At 38.0% G+C, this 15,642-nt stretch overlaps 1 protein-coding gene across 1 annotated transcript in view; it reads right to left on the bottom strand.

Moving 5' to 3' along the window:
- Positions 1-10,620, bottom strand: part of LOC114650664 (interferon-induced GTP-binding protein Mx-like) — a 48,101-nt gene extending 37,481 nt beyond the window's left edge. The window contains exons 1-2 of the mRNA XM_028800448.2: positions 10,578-10,620; positions 1,830-1,917 (exon numbers count right to left, since the gene is read on the bottom strand). Of these exons, the coding sequence (XP_028656281.1) occupies positions 1,830-1,898 (69 nt within the window). The 5' untranslated portion in view covers positions 1,899-1,917; positions 10,578-10,620. The remainder of the gene's footprint in view (positions 1-1,829; positions 1,918-10,577) is intronic.
- Positions 10,621-15,642: the final 5,022 nt, after the last annotated feature.

Raw genomic sequence — 15,642 nt, 5'->3', positions numbered from 1 at the left:
CCCTAAACTGGTTCTAGGAATTGCTTTGGAAGTAACCCTGGGGTGGTGTTTATAAACTGTTAAATATACAATCCACGTTGGTCATGGAATTTAAAATTGAGAGGTGAGTTGGTGCAAAGAACTGAGTGGCAGGGCAGTAGTGCAGCTAGAGTTTCTATGAGGCAGAAAGAAAGGGAGTTATTTGGTACTTATGAAATGGTATTATTGATAGTGGGCAAGTAAGCCTTTGTCACACACGTGCGCATGGGAGGCAGCTAAAGGGCTTGAGTAAGGGCAATTCCAAGTCATACCGGGATATGGCAGAGTGCACTGACTCTTTTTCTCTCTTTCCTGTAGACCATTCACGAGAGATTCTACCTGGTCCTCTTGACGTCACTTCCGGGACCGAGCCTATCGAAGAAGACCTTGCTGGCTCCGGCCCCTGTGATGTCACGTCCAGACTCGAGCCTATGGCTGAAGACCCTCATGAGCCTGACCCCTTTGACCTCACTTCTTGTCTTCCCCTTTAAAAGCCTCCACCATTTCCCTATTCCCTTAGTTCTGTTTTGGACTCGATTTTGTGCACATCAGTGCTGTATTCATTTTTCGACTTTGCAGCCAGAGTACCAAATATACGGGTGGCTGCCCGTGGAGTTTGTGACACCTTCCAGGTATTAAGACTTGAAAGTGAGCCACAGAGTGCTACTACAGGTTTGTTCTCTGAATAGTGAATCTGATAGTATGCTTTCTCGATCTCCCATATGATACATAGTTTCTGTATCATACAATCATTTTCAAGATCAGGTTTTGTCTGTTTACAACTTTTTGTTCTGGGACAGGTGGCCCATAGAGTTTCGTCCCACCATACAATGTACATTGTATGTGATGATATTTTGTGAGAATCTAAATTGAGTGTTGGCAGTGATCAGTCATCCTTGTCAAGCATGAACAGGAAGGAATATAAAGAAATTGTTCATTACACTTCTTCATGGAAGTTCGAACTATGGCCGTGCAGATGCGCCAAATAAAAATTAGGGATATTAAAGCACCTGTGAGGCATTCTTTAATTATGGAGACAGCTAAAACTATAGCTTAAGTGTTAATAAAGACCACCAGCATGCCTCTAGTGGTCACAGTACCTCTGTATATAACAGAATTAAACATACAGTAAATATGTTTAAAGCATTTTTGCTCATCAACCACAAAAAAAAATATTGATTATTTTTCTAGCCACTGCCATGTCTTTTTTTTAATTATTTCAGAATTGAATATGTTCGCTTCCTTTGGCTTACAGTATTAGAATAATTTCTAGGTATGCTTTGGTTTAAAAACAACATTTACATGGAAAAAACAATGTTCAATGACAATGTCTTTAAAAGCTCATTGTGTGCACTCAGGTCACATGTTCAACAAAAAACTCAAGTTGAATATAGCAATTAAACTTGTGGAACTTACACCCCCAAGTTAAACATGCAACATATACAGGTGATGCTTGCTCAAATGCCAAAACATGTGAGAAATGTGGAAACAATCCTTGTTAACATTAAATAAGAAAGATATTAATACTTGATGGGATCATAAAATGTAGAGAATAGTTCAGTGAATCTGTTTAAAACATTTTTTAGGTGCAGGCTAATTTTACTCAATAAAGTTACTCATGAATAGCAGGGATGAAACGATATACTTGTTTGGTTACAAACATACTGACTTATGCTAACTTTAATGTTGGAATAAACAAAGAATTAATAAAAAGATACCTATGCAGTGTCAATAAAACATGAAGATAATCTTATGACTACTAATGAGTTTAACACTGTATGCAAGGTAGAAATAGTAGTTATAATTCTTACCTTGTTGCTCAAAGGTAGCTGTTTGGTTTTGAGGGGATCCGAACCTTTTGTCATCTTTGAATTTGACATTTTATTAAATGTCTGAAACCTAAACAATAGACAGATAAATAATAATAATAATAATAAATAATTCATTACATTTATATAGCGCTTTTCTCAGTACTCAAAGCGCTATCCACACAGGGAGGAACCAGGAAGCGAACCCATAATCTTCCACAGTCTCCTTACTGGAAAGCAGCAGCACTACCACTGCACCACCTGTGAGGATAAACTAGAGAAGTCTTCCAAGCCCTACTCCTGAATTCAATTTTTATCTACAAGAAACCTTTATTATTTGTGAAAAAGAGAAGAACTTTTAAAATGGGCTTTAAAAATCACATTTACATTCTTTGATCCCTATCTGGTAAATTTTTAATCTGTAGGGGCTCCTGTACTGCATTCTCCAAATATTCTCCCTTGAATCCATCCTTGCCATATACTGTCTCTTGTGCAGATGACACTGTATCCTGAAGCGTCAGTTTTATCTCTGACCACAGAACTGTGCTCCAGCAGTATAAGAACTGCTTTTGTAGCACTGGACACAGTGAATGGCTTCCCTTAAGGACATAACTGGCCACCATGTGTAGGGTGGAACGTTCTAGCCAACTTGCCGAAGGGATTCATCTTACAAGCATCTCAGGAAAGTTTCCATTTATTCTCAGTCAGATTTTTTAAAAGCTAAAAAACGAAAAGCAAATCGTTTTAAACTTTCTGCCATGCTCAGTTACTCTTTGTTCTCAAGAAGTCCCTGCCACTATGTTGACTGCTGTAGAAGTGTCTTCCCTTGTGCCATCTATTTGGAAGCTGGGGATAACTCATAGCTGCTGAAAACACAGTGTGCTCCAGAACTGCAAGGATCATCTGTTGTTTCTGAAATACTGAATGTAGAGTATCTTCCTGAGCTACAAAATCTAGCAGCTGTTCCTACGCCACCATGTCTAGAGGGCATTCATGATTCTGCCTGTGTCCCCATGGTGCAACCTTATGCCAGGTTTTGGCCTGTAGGCCTGCCTGATGCTAAAAATTTGGACCATGTTTTTTTCCTGATGTTGTTGATTTTTGAGTACTCCACATTTAACTAATGTCAGTGGCATAACATTTTGTGCTTCTCAGGTGTAGGTTTACGATGTTTCTGAGTATGCATGTGATGTAAAAAAATGCAAATAAATGCCTGAAAGCCCTAATGCTAAGGGGAAACCATTTCAGATAATGCCTAGAACTTTGTCCCCACACCCTTATTTCCTGTTCTGCTTGATCCTTACCTTTTCTATGTGGTTTTCTTCTTAGGCATCACTAACTATATGGGACTTAATTGAACAGATTAAAGAGGAACAAAGTAAAACATTAACTCATGAATAAAATATCGTGTTTCTCTTGCATGTAAGGCCATTTGTGTTCATTCCCTTTTAAAGGGCTCTTTGCATTTATAAACTCAGTATGCTGTTCACATTTATAAATATACAATGTAGTTAAAACACTGTTTCTTCAATATACATGGATATATTTTACAGCTTATTTATAATACTGTACTAGGGGGCTCTGCCCCCTGCTCTCTTCGCTCGCCAACCCCTGGTGTTGGGAATGACAAAGAGCGTGATGTATGAATGAGATATAGAATAGTGTGAAGGTGTAGATGATGCAAATAGAAAGCAAACAATAAAGTGTGTGGCACAGTGTAAAGGTTTATTGGAAAATTTCTTTGTACACGCCGTTTAAGTGTAAAAGGTAATTCCAGGTCAGAACTTGTAAGGTCAATGAAGATGGTCATTATCGTGATCAGAGTCAACTTTGTCAGAGCTTAGAAAGAGTTGTGTCTCTCCAGGAAGAAATGGAATGACTTGGGTATTTATGTTTTCCACATTAATATTTTTTGGACATAATATAGTGCGTTGTGTTAAAAGGGGCATTTGGTCTAATGAGATTGCTGTTCCAAATCTCTCTGTAACTAAGTCGTCGCAGATAAAGGCTTGAGGAATTGTAATAATATGTGGCTGAAGTCCATCTGTATTGGTGAGTGTACCATCTCTCAGTTGTAATAAGCAATTGTTATGATCTGGTTCTGGACATCGTATCTTTTTTACTAACTGTATCTTTTGAAAGCAATGGCAATTGTCTGCGTATTTTAAGGTGCACTGAACAATAGCTGAGTGCATGGCATCTGGAAGAATAATCACTGTTTAAAATCTCCTCCTAATAAAAGTACCTTTCCTCCAAATCGAATATTATTATTCATAAACGTTTGTAGAAGTTTATGAATGGTGTTGAGTAAGTGACTTCATGCCATTGTACATTCATCAATAAACAACATTTTTTGAAGACGGATGTCACGTGCAGTGCCCACCGTTAATGTTCATAGTGGATACCGATTTGTAGGATCTAATGCAGTTGATAAAGATTTCACTTTCAGGTACATCGTCAGTTAGAATCTTCTGTAGATATTCAGTATATGAATGTAAAGAAGGCAGTCCAATTTGACCCTTTTGACAACAACGTCTAAATGTATTACTTGTATTGCCAGTTGTTTCTTCAGGGAAGTGAACTGAATGACAATGATTGCAAATGACATTCATTAATCGGAATGAATTTTTCCGGGGTATGTTTTGCTTGTGCCGTTTGAGAGGCGCGTTGTTGCATATGTAGTATTTGGGACGTGTTGTTTTGGAGCTGTAATCGATTTGCCTGTGCTGTGTGAGACGCCCGTTGTAGCCTTCCTTGTCGTTAACGTATGTCTGAGACGGGAGGTGTTTCGTTTTGAATCCGTGCCTGTTGTGATGCAGCACTTTGATTGATAGTTTGCGTCATGTGGATCCAGGATGTAGATTTGTGCATATTTGCGTTGTTGATTTGTTTCAGGGTGCACTGTTCCAATGCGATGCAGTATTTGTGCACATATGCGAAAGCAGTATGGGCCATTGCCTTTTGGTGGCCTGATATTTACTAAAAGCAAATGAACTATTGTAGGATCTAACGCAGTTCATAAAGTTTTTACTTTTAGGTACATCGTTAGTTAGAAGCTGTAGTTGAGCTTTGCGTTTTTGGAGTCGAGACATTTTTTCTTTTAGAAATATGGATAAGTAATAAGAAGTATTGCACTCACTGTTAATATGGAGACTTTTCTGCGGTTGAACGGTTAATAGTGCCTTATGGTAATGAGATCCACCTATGCTGCATAGCCGTCTATTTTGTTGTTTCTTTCATGTTCGTGTGTTTGTTCCTGTTATCCTTTCCTTTTCGTTTTGTACCCGTGACCGTGTATTCATGACTTGTTTCAATATGTTTCCTTTTCTGCAGTTGAACGGTTAATAGTGCTTTATTGTAAGGAGATTCACCAATGCTGACACCTATGCTGTCTAGTGTGAAGGTGCTGACGTTCACTTTAGAATATGTGGCTTTGGGTGTGACTTCTTATGGATGTGGGGGGGGGGGGGTTGTTGTTGCGCGAGCGTCTTCTTTCTTTTTGTGTTCCTGTGTCTTGTTGAATCCCCCTCTTTGTGTGTGTCCCGTCCCTCGCTTGTAGGGTCTGTGGGGTGGTTTTGTGTTCTTTTTTTTGTGTTCCATGGGCTTGTTGAATCCCCCTTTTGGTGTGTGTCCCGTCCGGTGCCTGTAGGGGGGGGGGGGGGGGGGGGTGCCTTGCTGTTGTGTGCGAGCCTCTTTTTTTTTTTTTCGGGTCTAGTTTCGTGTGCAATGTGTTTCGTGCTTTTCCTGCGTTTGACTTTGCGCCTCATTTCTCCTTTTTGTATGTGCTCACTCCTTTTTTCTGTGGTCTTGTCCGCCACTCGCGGCCCCTCATCCGCCTTTGTCGCCCTCTTTTCTCCGCCTTTCTCCGACTCTCGCGGACTCTTTTTGCGCCTGCGCCTCTCGCGGCCCCTCATCCGCCTCTCTCGCCCTCTTTTGTCCCCCTTTCTCGGCTCCTCAGCCGACTCTCGCGGACTCTTTTTGCGCCTGCGCAGTACGTCTTTTTGCAGCTACGGCCCATGGCCGGATGTGCCTGCGTCCATCATCCGGTTTAGCATTCTCGGTTAGTAATATGGATTGAATTATTTTGTAACATCATGGCTTCTATTGAAAAAGCATCAAGAATTCCTTTGCTGAAGAAATTCTAAATGGCAGTCAATAACTGAACACTGTCCATAGAGACAATGTAGTTGGCAGCTCCAATTTAATTTGTATCTACATTTATCTCCAGTTTGAATCCAGCATGCTTAACCTTTCTACTCCAGCTGACGTAGCCAAGTCTGCTCTACAGTTTGTGGAATATACTGTAGTTCTCCCTATGGTCTGTATTATTCACTCTGATAACTTCAGTAGATACAGAACAATACATACTGGGCACAACCATAACACTAGATCATTCATTTGTGAGCTCCTACATTTTACTAATTTACAGATGTGATCTATGTGCTGCATTTCATGGAACTGAACCTCTTATAGCACTGGCCCTTACAAATTCACATACTTATCTGCATGTTGATTTCTGCTGATCTGCGTGTCACTACTATGACCGTGGTAGCCACCATCACTGCATAACCTAATCAGATCTAAAGCTACAATATGATCTTTTTAAAATTACAGTATGTCAATCTTTGTGCTTATTCTGCATCAGAACTTGAAATCTTAATGGCAGTAAAAGCAAGAACTGTCTTTGGTGATGTTTAATCAGAATTCAACAAGAAGAGCATACTCGGGTCATCCTAGAGCCCTTACAAGATGAATAGGAAACAGATGTAAATGTGGAAGCCTGGGACCAATTTTAGAAAACAGAGAAAAAAATGTTGAGACATTTTTGGGACAGAGTGGTAAACAAGTTTAAACATCTAAGCAAAAATATGGATATCTGAGAAATGAAAGCCAAGAGCCAAATAAACACAAGAACAAAGAAGAATATGGTGCAAAACACAGGGCTGTAAAAATTAATAATACTAATAAATACTAATACTTATAAAAGTAATTAATACTACTTTAAAAGTCAGTGTAATGATGACTAGATGAGTGATCATTACACTAGGTGAGTATACATGTACATATTTGTATACATAAACTATATATAAATATATTTATATATTTATATTGTCACACACATGTGATTAAGAGGAAGCTGAGTGGACCAAGTGGAGGTAATCAACCGCCAGGCCAGGGGGTGGCAGGGTGTGCTAAACCTTCTTCTGTTGCCTCTGCAGGCCAAATACAGGAAAACCTACCTGATTTAACAACAACAACGCCACTTTCCGCTCCGGTGCCAAGAAAGACGTCACTTACAGTTCCAGTACGAAAAATGATGTCACTTCCAGTTCCGGTTCTAAGAAAGATGCTACTTCCGGTATCACCCTTTAAAGCCGCCATCTTTTCCGTCACTAAATAAATTCAGTTTGGAACTCAACCTATGCACATCCGTGCGCATCTTAAAACCTTTTTTGCATCCAGTGACAATATATGGGTGGCTGCCCCAAAATTTTCCAGTGTGTTGAGACTATTCTTTTGCAATATTTATATATAAATGTCTGTGCGTGGAAGTGTGTGTGTCTGTCTGTGCGAGGCAAGGCGGCCCGGAAGAGCGAGGCTACAGCATGAAGCTCAAAACAGTGGCGTAGCTAGGGGCGGGCGGAGGGGGCGGTTTGCCCCAGGTGGCACATTTTTGGGGTGGCATTATAAGCCAAAAGACTCAATACAATTCGTGTGTAAGTAGCAGGGTTCAGAGAAATATCACTCATGAATGAAAAAAGTAAAATTCTCAGATTTTTTTTCCACAAATACTTCAAAAATAATTTTTATACTGTCCTTCTGTGATGGCATCAGACACAGCAGTTGAAATTTATGAGGCAATAACAAAAATAAACATAAACATTACACTGATAATAATTTCTAGGAAGATAAACAACTAATTTACAATTTATAATTTTGTTTCATTATCAATCTGAATGCACTCTTGCTCAGCGCAGAAAACATCCCCACCTATCACTTGTACACTACACTGGTTCTAGTCGTAGCATAATTATATTAAACTAATAATTAGAACATGGCTTATCAGTGCGTCTATACTATATTCTTGTCTATTTAATGCTTATTAAATAACTATATCTGAAAAATGATTGCTGTTTCTCTATATATTAAAAAATCCATGCAAAATTTATCTTAATTTTTCTCTATACGTCATTTTAATTTTCTATTTAAATAGGTTAATATATTCAGATATGTTGGAAGGCAGCAAATTGAAGCACCGTCCCGCCCCAAACGGCATGAACTCGAGCTACGCTACTGCCACAAAGAATGTGACTCTGTTGCCAAAGTGAAACCGCAAAGAAAAGAGAAACTCGCTTAGCCACTAATATACAAGTGAGGTGAATGATTTGATTGAAGTGCCAGAATCCATGGTTTCTAGCAGCCCGGGCATTTTACAGCACCGTCTTACACAGCTAGTATATATATTTATATTGTTACAAGCACTTTGCAATTCTGCAATTGGTATAAATGTATTTGTTCTGATTCAAAAGACATAGCCAGCACCCTGGATAAGCTCTTTATTGAAAACACTAAAGACTGAGACAAAGGAATTAAACAGATTACGCCTGTCATCAACATGCTTCCTGAAATGTATTTGAACAAATGTCAAAATCACATCCTATACAATGTGCTGTTTTTATCAAACCTTATTGCCCATTTAAAGATAAATCAGTGTATTTTATAACGCATTGTAAAATATGTAAACAGAAAGTGAATTTGAGACGTATTTAATGTTATTTAGTAGACCTCTTCATTCAAGGCAACTTACAAAAGCAAACCACAGTAAATACAATACTTCTAACTATATTTTAGATCACCAAAATGATATTCCAGATTTCATTGAATGGTGAACAATGACAATAAAGCTGAACTTAGGCTTCATATATCTTAAAATAACTTCCTCTTTCTCTTGAAGATATCTTATAAACCTAAAAAATACATCCACATATCTTGGAAATAATAACATGTTTTATTTATATAGCACCTTTACCACACACTTAATAATAAAATGTGAATTTCCCATTGGGATTAATAAAGTATCTATCTATCTATCTATCTATCTATCTATCTATCTATCTATCTATCTATCTATCTATCTATCTATCTATCTATCTATCTATCTATCTATCTATCTATCTATCTATCTATCTATCTATCTAATGCCATATCTAATACATTTTAAGATTTCTCAAGTAGAGGATGAGCCCATTAAAAAAATCAGGAAATTAAATTGAGATATTGACTAATGTATTTTACACAACACAATCATCAGTTAATGTCAGAATATTTCAAAAGTGTCTCAAGATATCTTGATTATATTTCTAGCTGTACTGAAATGCCTCATAGTGGTCTTAAAATAACTTTCTTTGCATTTCATGTATTTCAAGTGCACTTCAAAGTGTCATAAGAGAACTAATAAATGTATTTATGAGATTTTTCAAGCACATTTCAAGATACCTTAAAAGGATTGTATGTACATTTTTGCAGATGTCTCAAAATCATGCCAAGACATTTAAAAAAGAACAGAAATGCCCTTGAAAACACAAAATATTTTACAAGAGGTTATGCAATGATTTCTCAACATTAATTTCTAATACTTCAAAATGAGGAGAAAAAAAATCATGACAGAAGATATTTAAAATATAAGTACATTCAAAATACACTTGTCAGACAGATAGCACAATGCTGCAGGGATTTACAGATGTCTACAAACAAATTAAATGTATCATTTCACGTGTAAAACAAGCTGCTGAAATTCAAATGTGGTGTTTTGACAAACCTGGTGACCCGGGTGTACTGCATTCCAGAAAAACAATGTACCTTTCACAATTTCTTTCATTAAGCTGAGAATCATAACTTAAAGAGAATTCTGCTTTTCCTGCAATTTTTTTCCTGCATACTACTAATATGAATTCCAATATATATTTAAATTTTCATCTGCCAGATTGCTTCAACTGTGCGTATTTGTGATTAAAAATTGGGCAAATAAATAATGAAATATTAATTAATTTTTCCAAACTGCTTTTTCCAAAACAGTATATAGTAAGCCTATAATTTTAGCATTTCCAATTCCAGATCTGGGTGAGGCACCAGGCTGTCCCATAACACAAAATTTTTTAAACTGAGGTCCCCCAGAATGTTGTACTACCTGGTCAGGGCCACACACTATATTATAGCATTATAGGCCCCCGGGCAAAGGCCCCTACCTACACAGCCATTCAGCAAGTCACAACATACATAGATTAGCATGGGGCCCCTGTGCTTGTGGGGCCCCCCGGCCCTGCGGTAAGACGGCCCTGAATACAATGAAGCAGAGCAGAGTTACTGTTAGTCATAGTCACGTTCCTTCAGATTCAGATTCAGATTCCTTTTTATATTGTTGCTGCACTTAGTACAATGAAAGTGCTGCAATCCTGAAGGTGCATTCACATATAATGGACATAATTTAATTATAATTCAATACAATATAATACAATAAAAAAACTAAGTATTGCACTTAGGTATAATGCACATATGAATTGAGTGCAATAATAGAAATAGATAAATAATATAATCTGCAAAGAATGTAAACATATCAGTCCAGTATATCCATCCGTATCTAATAACCTCCACTAAAAATCATGTTCAGTACATTTAAGCACCATGAAGATTAATTAGTATAATTACAATACAGTACAGTTAAGTGAAGAGAAACAAAAATGTTCACTTTACCAGCTTATTAGTTATTTACTTAGTCCGGTGTCTTTCTCTTCCAGAGTGATGTACTTGACTGGTCGAATTGGCACACCGTCCGGTGACTTAAAACAAAAAAATGTTTCCCTTTTATAATGTCTGAAGTGACAGATGACATTACTTTCGTTTTCATATTAAATGAAACTCCTAAATTGGTGGAGTCAATCGGTCTAGAATTTCCTGGAAGCAAAGAAAAATCCAGTTTTACAAAGATCACTGGGTGTTTCCAACCTTTGCATCAGTATTTTCAACAGTATTTGAATCGCCACACTGATTCCAGAGAGTTCCATAAAAGGAAAAAGAAAAAAGCATAAAGCAGTAAGCAAGAGACGACATTGCACAAAAGTTTTAGAATTTTCAAACCATTTTTCATGACATCATACCAAAAAGAACAGTGTTTTGATAAACATTTCTTAACAGTTAACTTCAGCTAATGTTTTAATCAAAGTTATTCAGATTTTAAAAATGTAAAAGTTTTAGTCATACAGTTAGGTCCATAAATATTTGGACAGAAACAACTTTTTTCTAATTTTAGTTCTGTACATTACCACAATGAATTTTAAATGAAACAACTCAGATGCAGTTGAAGTGCAGACTTTCAGCTTTAATTCAGTGGGGTGAACAAAACGATTGCATAAAAATGTGAGGCAACTAAAGCATTTTTTAACACAATCCCTTCATTTCAGGGGCTCAAAAGTAATTGGACAAATTAAATAACTGGAAATAAAATGTTCTTTTCTAATACTTGGTTGAAAACCCTTTGCTGGCAATGACAGCCTGAAGTCTTGAACTCATGGACATCACCAGATGCTGGGTTTCCTCCTTTTTAATGCTCTACCAGGCCTTTACTGCAGCACCTTTCAGTTGCTGTTTGTTTGTTGGCCTTTCTGTCCGAAGTTTAGTCTTCAACAAGTGAAATGCATGCTCAATTGGGTTACGGTCAGGTGACTGACTTGGCCATTCAAGAATTTTCCACTTCTTTGCTTTAATAAACTCCTGGGTTGCTTCGGCTGTATGTTTTGGGTCATTGTCCATCTGTATCATGAAACGCAGCCCAATCAATTTGACTGCATTTAGCTGGATTTGAGCAGACAGTATGTCTCTGAACACCTCAGAATTCATTCGGCTGCTTCTGTCCTGTGTCACATCATCAATAAACACTAGTGTCCCAGTGCCACTGGCAGCCATGCACGCCTAAGCCATCACACTGCCTCCACCATGTTTTACAGATGATGTGGTATTTGGATAATGAGCTGCTACACGCCTTCTCCATACTTTTTTCTTGCCATCATTCTGGTAGAGGTTGATCTTGGTTTCATCTGTCCAAAGAATGTTTTTCCAGAACTGTGCTGGCTTTTTTAGATGTTCTTTAGCAAAGTCCAATCTAGCCTTTCTATTCTTGAGGCTTATGAGTGGCTTACACCTTGCAGTGCACCCTCTGTATTTACTTTCATGCAGTCTTCTGTCTATGGTAGACTTGGATATCGATACGCCTACCCCCTGGAGAGTGTTGTTCATTTGGTTGGCTGTTCTGAAGGGGTTTCTCTTCACCATGGAAACAATTCTGTGATCATCCACCACTGTTGTCTTCCGTGGACGTCCAGGTCTTTTTGCGTTGCTGAGTTCACCAGTGCTTGCTTTCTTTCTCAGGATGTACCAAACTGTAGATTTTGCCATTCGTAATATTGTAGCAATTTCTCAGACGGGTTTTTTCTGTTTTCACAGCTTAAGGATGGCTTCTTTCACCTGCATGGAGAGCTCCTTTGACCGCATGTTGTCTGTTCACAGCAAAATCTTCCACATGCAAGCACCACACCTCAAATCAACTCCAGGCCTTTTATCTGCTTAATTGATAATGACATAACGACGGACTCGCCACACCTGCCCATGAAATAGCCTTTGAGTCAATCGTCCAATTACTTTTGAGCCCCTGAAATGAAAGGATTGTGTTAAAAACATTCTTTAGTTGCCTCACATTTTTATGCAATCGTTTTGTTCACCCCACTGAATTAAAGCTGAAAGTCTGCACTTCAACTGCATCTGAGTTGTTTACATTTAAAATTCATTGTAGTAATGTACAGAACCAAAATTAGAAAAAAGTTGTCTCTGTCCAAATATTTATGGACTGAACTGTAAGTGAGAACCATTATTGTTACAAAGAAATTTCTGCATAGCAGTCAGATTTTGAATATCCATTCACTTTTGAAAGGGTTTACTGTGCGCTGTCCCACCAGAACAGTGAGGTGAAACGTAAAAGACACTGCAGCCTAACTACATACAGAAAAATAAGACTTAACAGCAATTATTTTGGAGTACACTAGGATTCAGAGCCATATTATAGATTTGTATTTGTGTGTGGTTATTTAGGCACATACATTACATTTGAAAGTGAATGAATCCAAGTACAAGTTCAAAAGTTAGGGTAAAGTGGCGTCACTAGAGTTGGTGTCTTCCAGTGCTGTACCCAAGGCCTGATTAAGACCCCCACAGGCCCCTCTGTGAATTGATGAACAGAGCTCCTGACCAGAGAGTTCAGTGTACTTTAAACAATACAGCACAGTACTTAAAACTATTAATGGCGTGGGGACACTTGATTGTTTTATTGGGGGTTGGGTGCGTTACGTCCCCCATGGTTATTTCAACCTGAAACACTGCACAAATATATTATAAACAGTATTTTTTGGTGTCACCCTCTCTGATGGTGTCACCCAGTGTGGTCCACACCCATATAGCACAGGAGCAGCTAAAGTTAGTCCTGGAGGGCTGTTCTGTTCCAACCCAGTTTCTTTATGAGACATCAGCTATTGTTGTTGAAGCAGTTATTGTTCAAGTAATATTTTCATGCTTCATTGTAGTTGTCTCATCTTTAATTGATAATTTTAGTCTTAAACAGCTGCATTTAGTATTTCATTTTTAATTGCTCCTTAGCAATAAGATGCAAATGACAAAGGAACCATCTAACGTGTTTCTATTTATACCTGTGTGTGTTCCTCCTGGACTACCAGGAAGGAAACTGAAGAGAAAGACTGAGAATTACTCATCTGCTTCAGGCTACAAATCATTTAGACAACATCTTTGTCAAGGATACAATCTGCCATACAAGAATGACGGGACATGGTAAAATGAAAATTCTAACAAGTCAAAAAATTTAATAAACCCTTTTAAAGGCAAGGTCTGGTTTCTAAATAAACAAATCAGAATGAAACAAGAACCTGCAGCCCCTACAGCCCTCCAGGAGTGACATTGCCTACCCCTGCTCAAGAAGACATGGTTCCCATTTTGCCCAGTAGTGAAGCTTTCTTCTAGTCCTCCAGATTTCCTCTCACATCACACACATTTACTTGTAAGGTTACCTTATGACTCTCATTTGACCCATTGTGAGTTAATATGGGGGCATGCATGAGTCTGAACTGGGATGGATTGGTGGCCTCAGGATGGTTCAGACTTTGTGTATCGTAAGTGTTGCTGGGATGGACTTCCCTGCTAGCAACCCCAAAATTGGATAGTGCAGGTTTAGTAAATAGAAAATATAAACTAAAGTAATAATTTTTGGTGGAAAATAGAACATTATAACAATTCAAATGCAAATTTAAACAAAACAGTCTATTTTTCTATACGATACAACTGAGGTAGAAAGTAACCAAAAGGTTGAGTCATAAAGCAACTGAACATCTGCCAAAATTACAACAAACTGGTTTCCTTGCTTTTAAAAGAAAGGTGTGGAAGCACTCTATTCCTAACCAAGTTTCATGTTTTCCTGATGTTTTTCTTTTTAAACATTAATGCCTTGATAGGGTCACTGTTTGCAATTCAAGACAAAAAGTAGTTTATTATATCTTTCTTATATACTATGCTACCATGGATGTCCGTTTGTCTGTCCAGGATTTTGAATCATCTGTAGCTTGCAAACCATCTGGACTATTTCCCTGAAATTTGGTACACATATATTATGTGACATCCACTATCCTTTTTCGGGGTGAAGATTGACCTCCAAGGTTATTCCTTTTTTATTTTTATTTTATTTTAATGTAGAATCAACTCTCGGCAGTGGCCAGCGTACGTACGGGCCCCGTTCTCATTCCCTACCACCTTCGCCGTCACTTCCCCTACCTCTTCATACCTTAAATCATTCTTGAGGCAGATTGAAGCCTTAAGTGCCTGCTTAAGTGAAAAATGAAGGAAAATGTACTAAGTAATTTCAACACAAACACTGACTTAATCAGTTTTAACGCGAAAAGATGCCGACAAATGAAGAAAAGTGGGCCGCTAGGGTGGCGATAAGAAGAGCTGCTCAGGAAGCAGCAAGCACATCAACTTCTGAGCAAACGAATGCTAAACATACAGAGAAAGAGGATGAAAACCATGAATGCTCAAGTCAAGTGTATTCACTGCACGTTATCATGCAGTGCGCCGTTACTGGTATTATAATAGAATAAGTAAAATTTCATTCACATTGTCTTCCAACATTTGAAATCCATGCTTTAATATTAAAAATATAATTTATTTTAAATTATGATAATGTTATGAGTGGTTTTAGGATCTATGGATCTGGTTTTGAACTCCCGCTTGGTCACTGTCAGCTTGGAGGCTGCATGTTCACCTGGTGCCCCCTTGGATATTCTATAGATGTTCTAGAGCCATCCCACATCCCATAGATGAACATGTTAGGATAAATAGCTAATCCGTACTAGTTCTTTGTACATGAATGCATTCTAGAAAGCACTAGCATCCTACAGGGTTGCTGTGAGAATACTGTAGGGTTTCTGATCCCTAGGACCCTTTGCTGGAAATAGCCAGTTCTAAAAGTGGATGCATAGATTGTAGGCTGTGACCTATCATAATGTTGACTTTAGAGATGTTTAAAGCATGTGCTTTTTTTATTAACAATGTAAAAGAAAATAAATAACATAAATGAATCAAACCTAATTGTGGGCTAGAAACAAGGTAAGGATCTTAAGCAGAAAATCAAATGAACTACTAGTATCTTTATCCAGAATGATTCCCATGAGTCTGAAGATGAAAACATGGCGTAGAAATCCAAATC

Source organism: Erpetoichthys calabaricus, chromosome 4, assembly GCF_900747795.2.
Source record: "Erpetoichthys calabaricus chromosome 4, fErpCal1.3, whole genome shotgun sequence".
In the NCBI taxonomy this organism is placed as follows: domain Eukaryota; kingdom Metazoa; phylum Chordata; class Cladistia; order Polypteriformes; family Polypteridae; genus Erpetoichthys; species Erpetoichthys calabaricus.
Note: the sequence above shows the minus strand (reverse complement) of the source record. Positions and strands in the feature narration are given on the sequence as shown.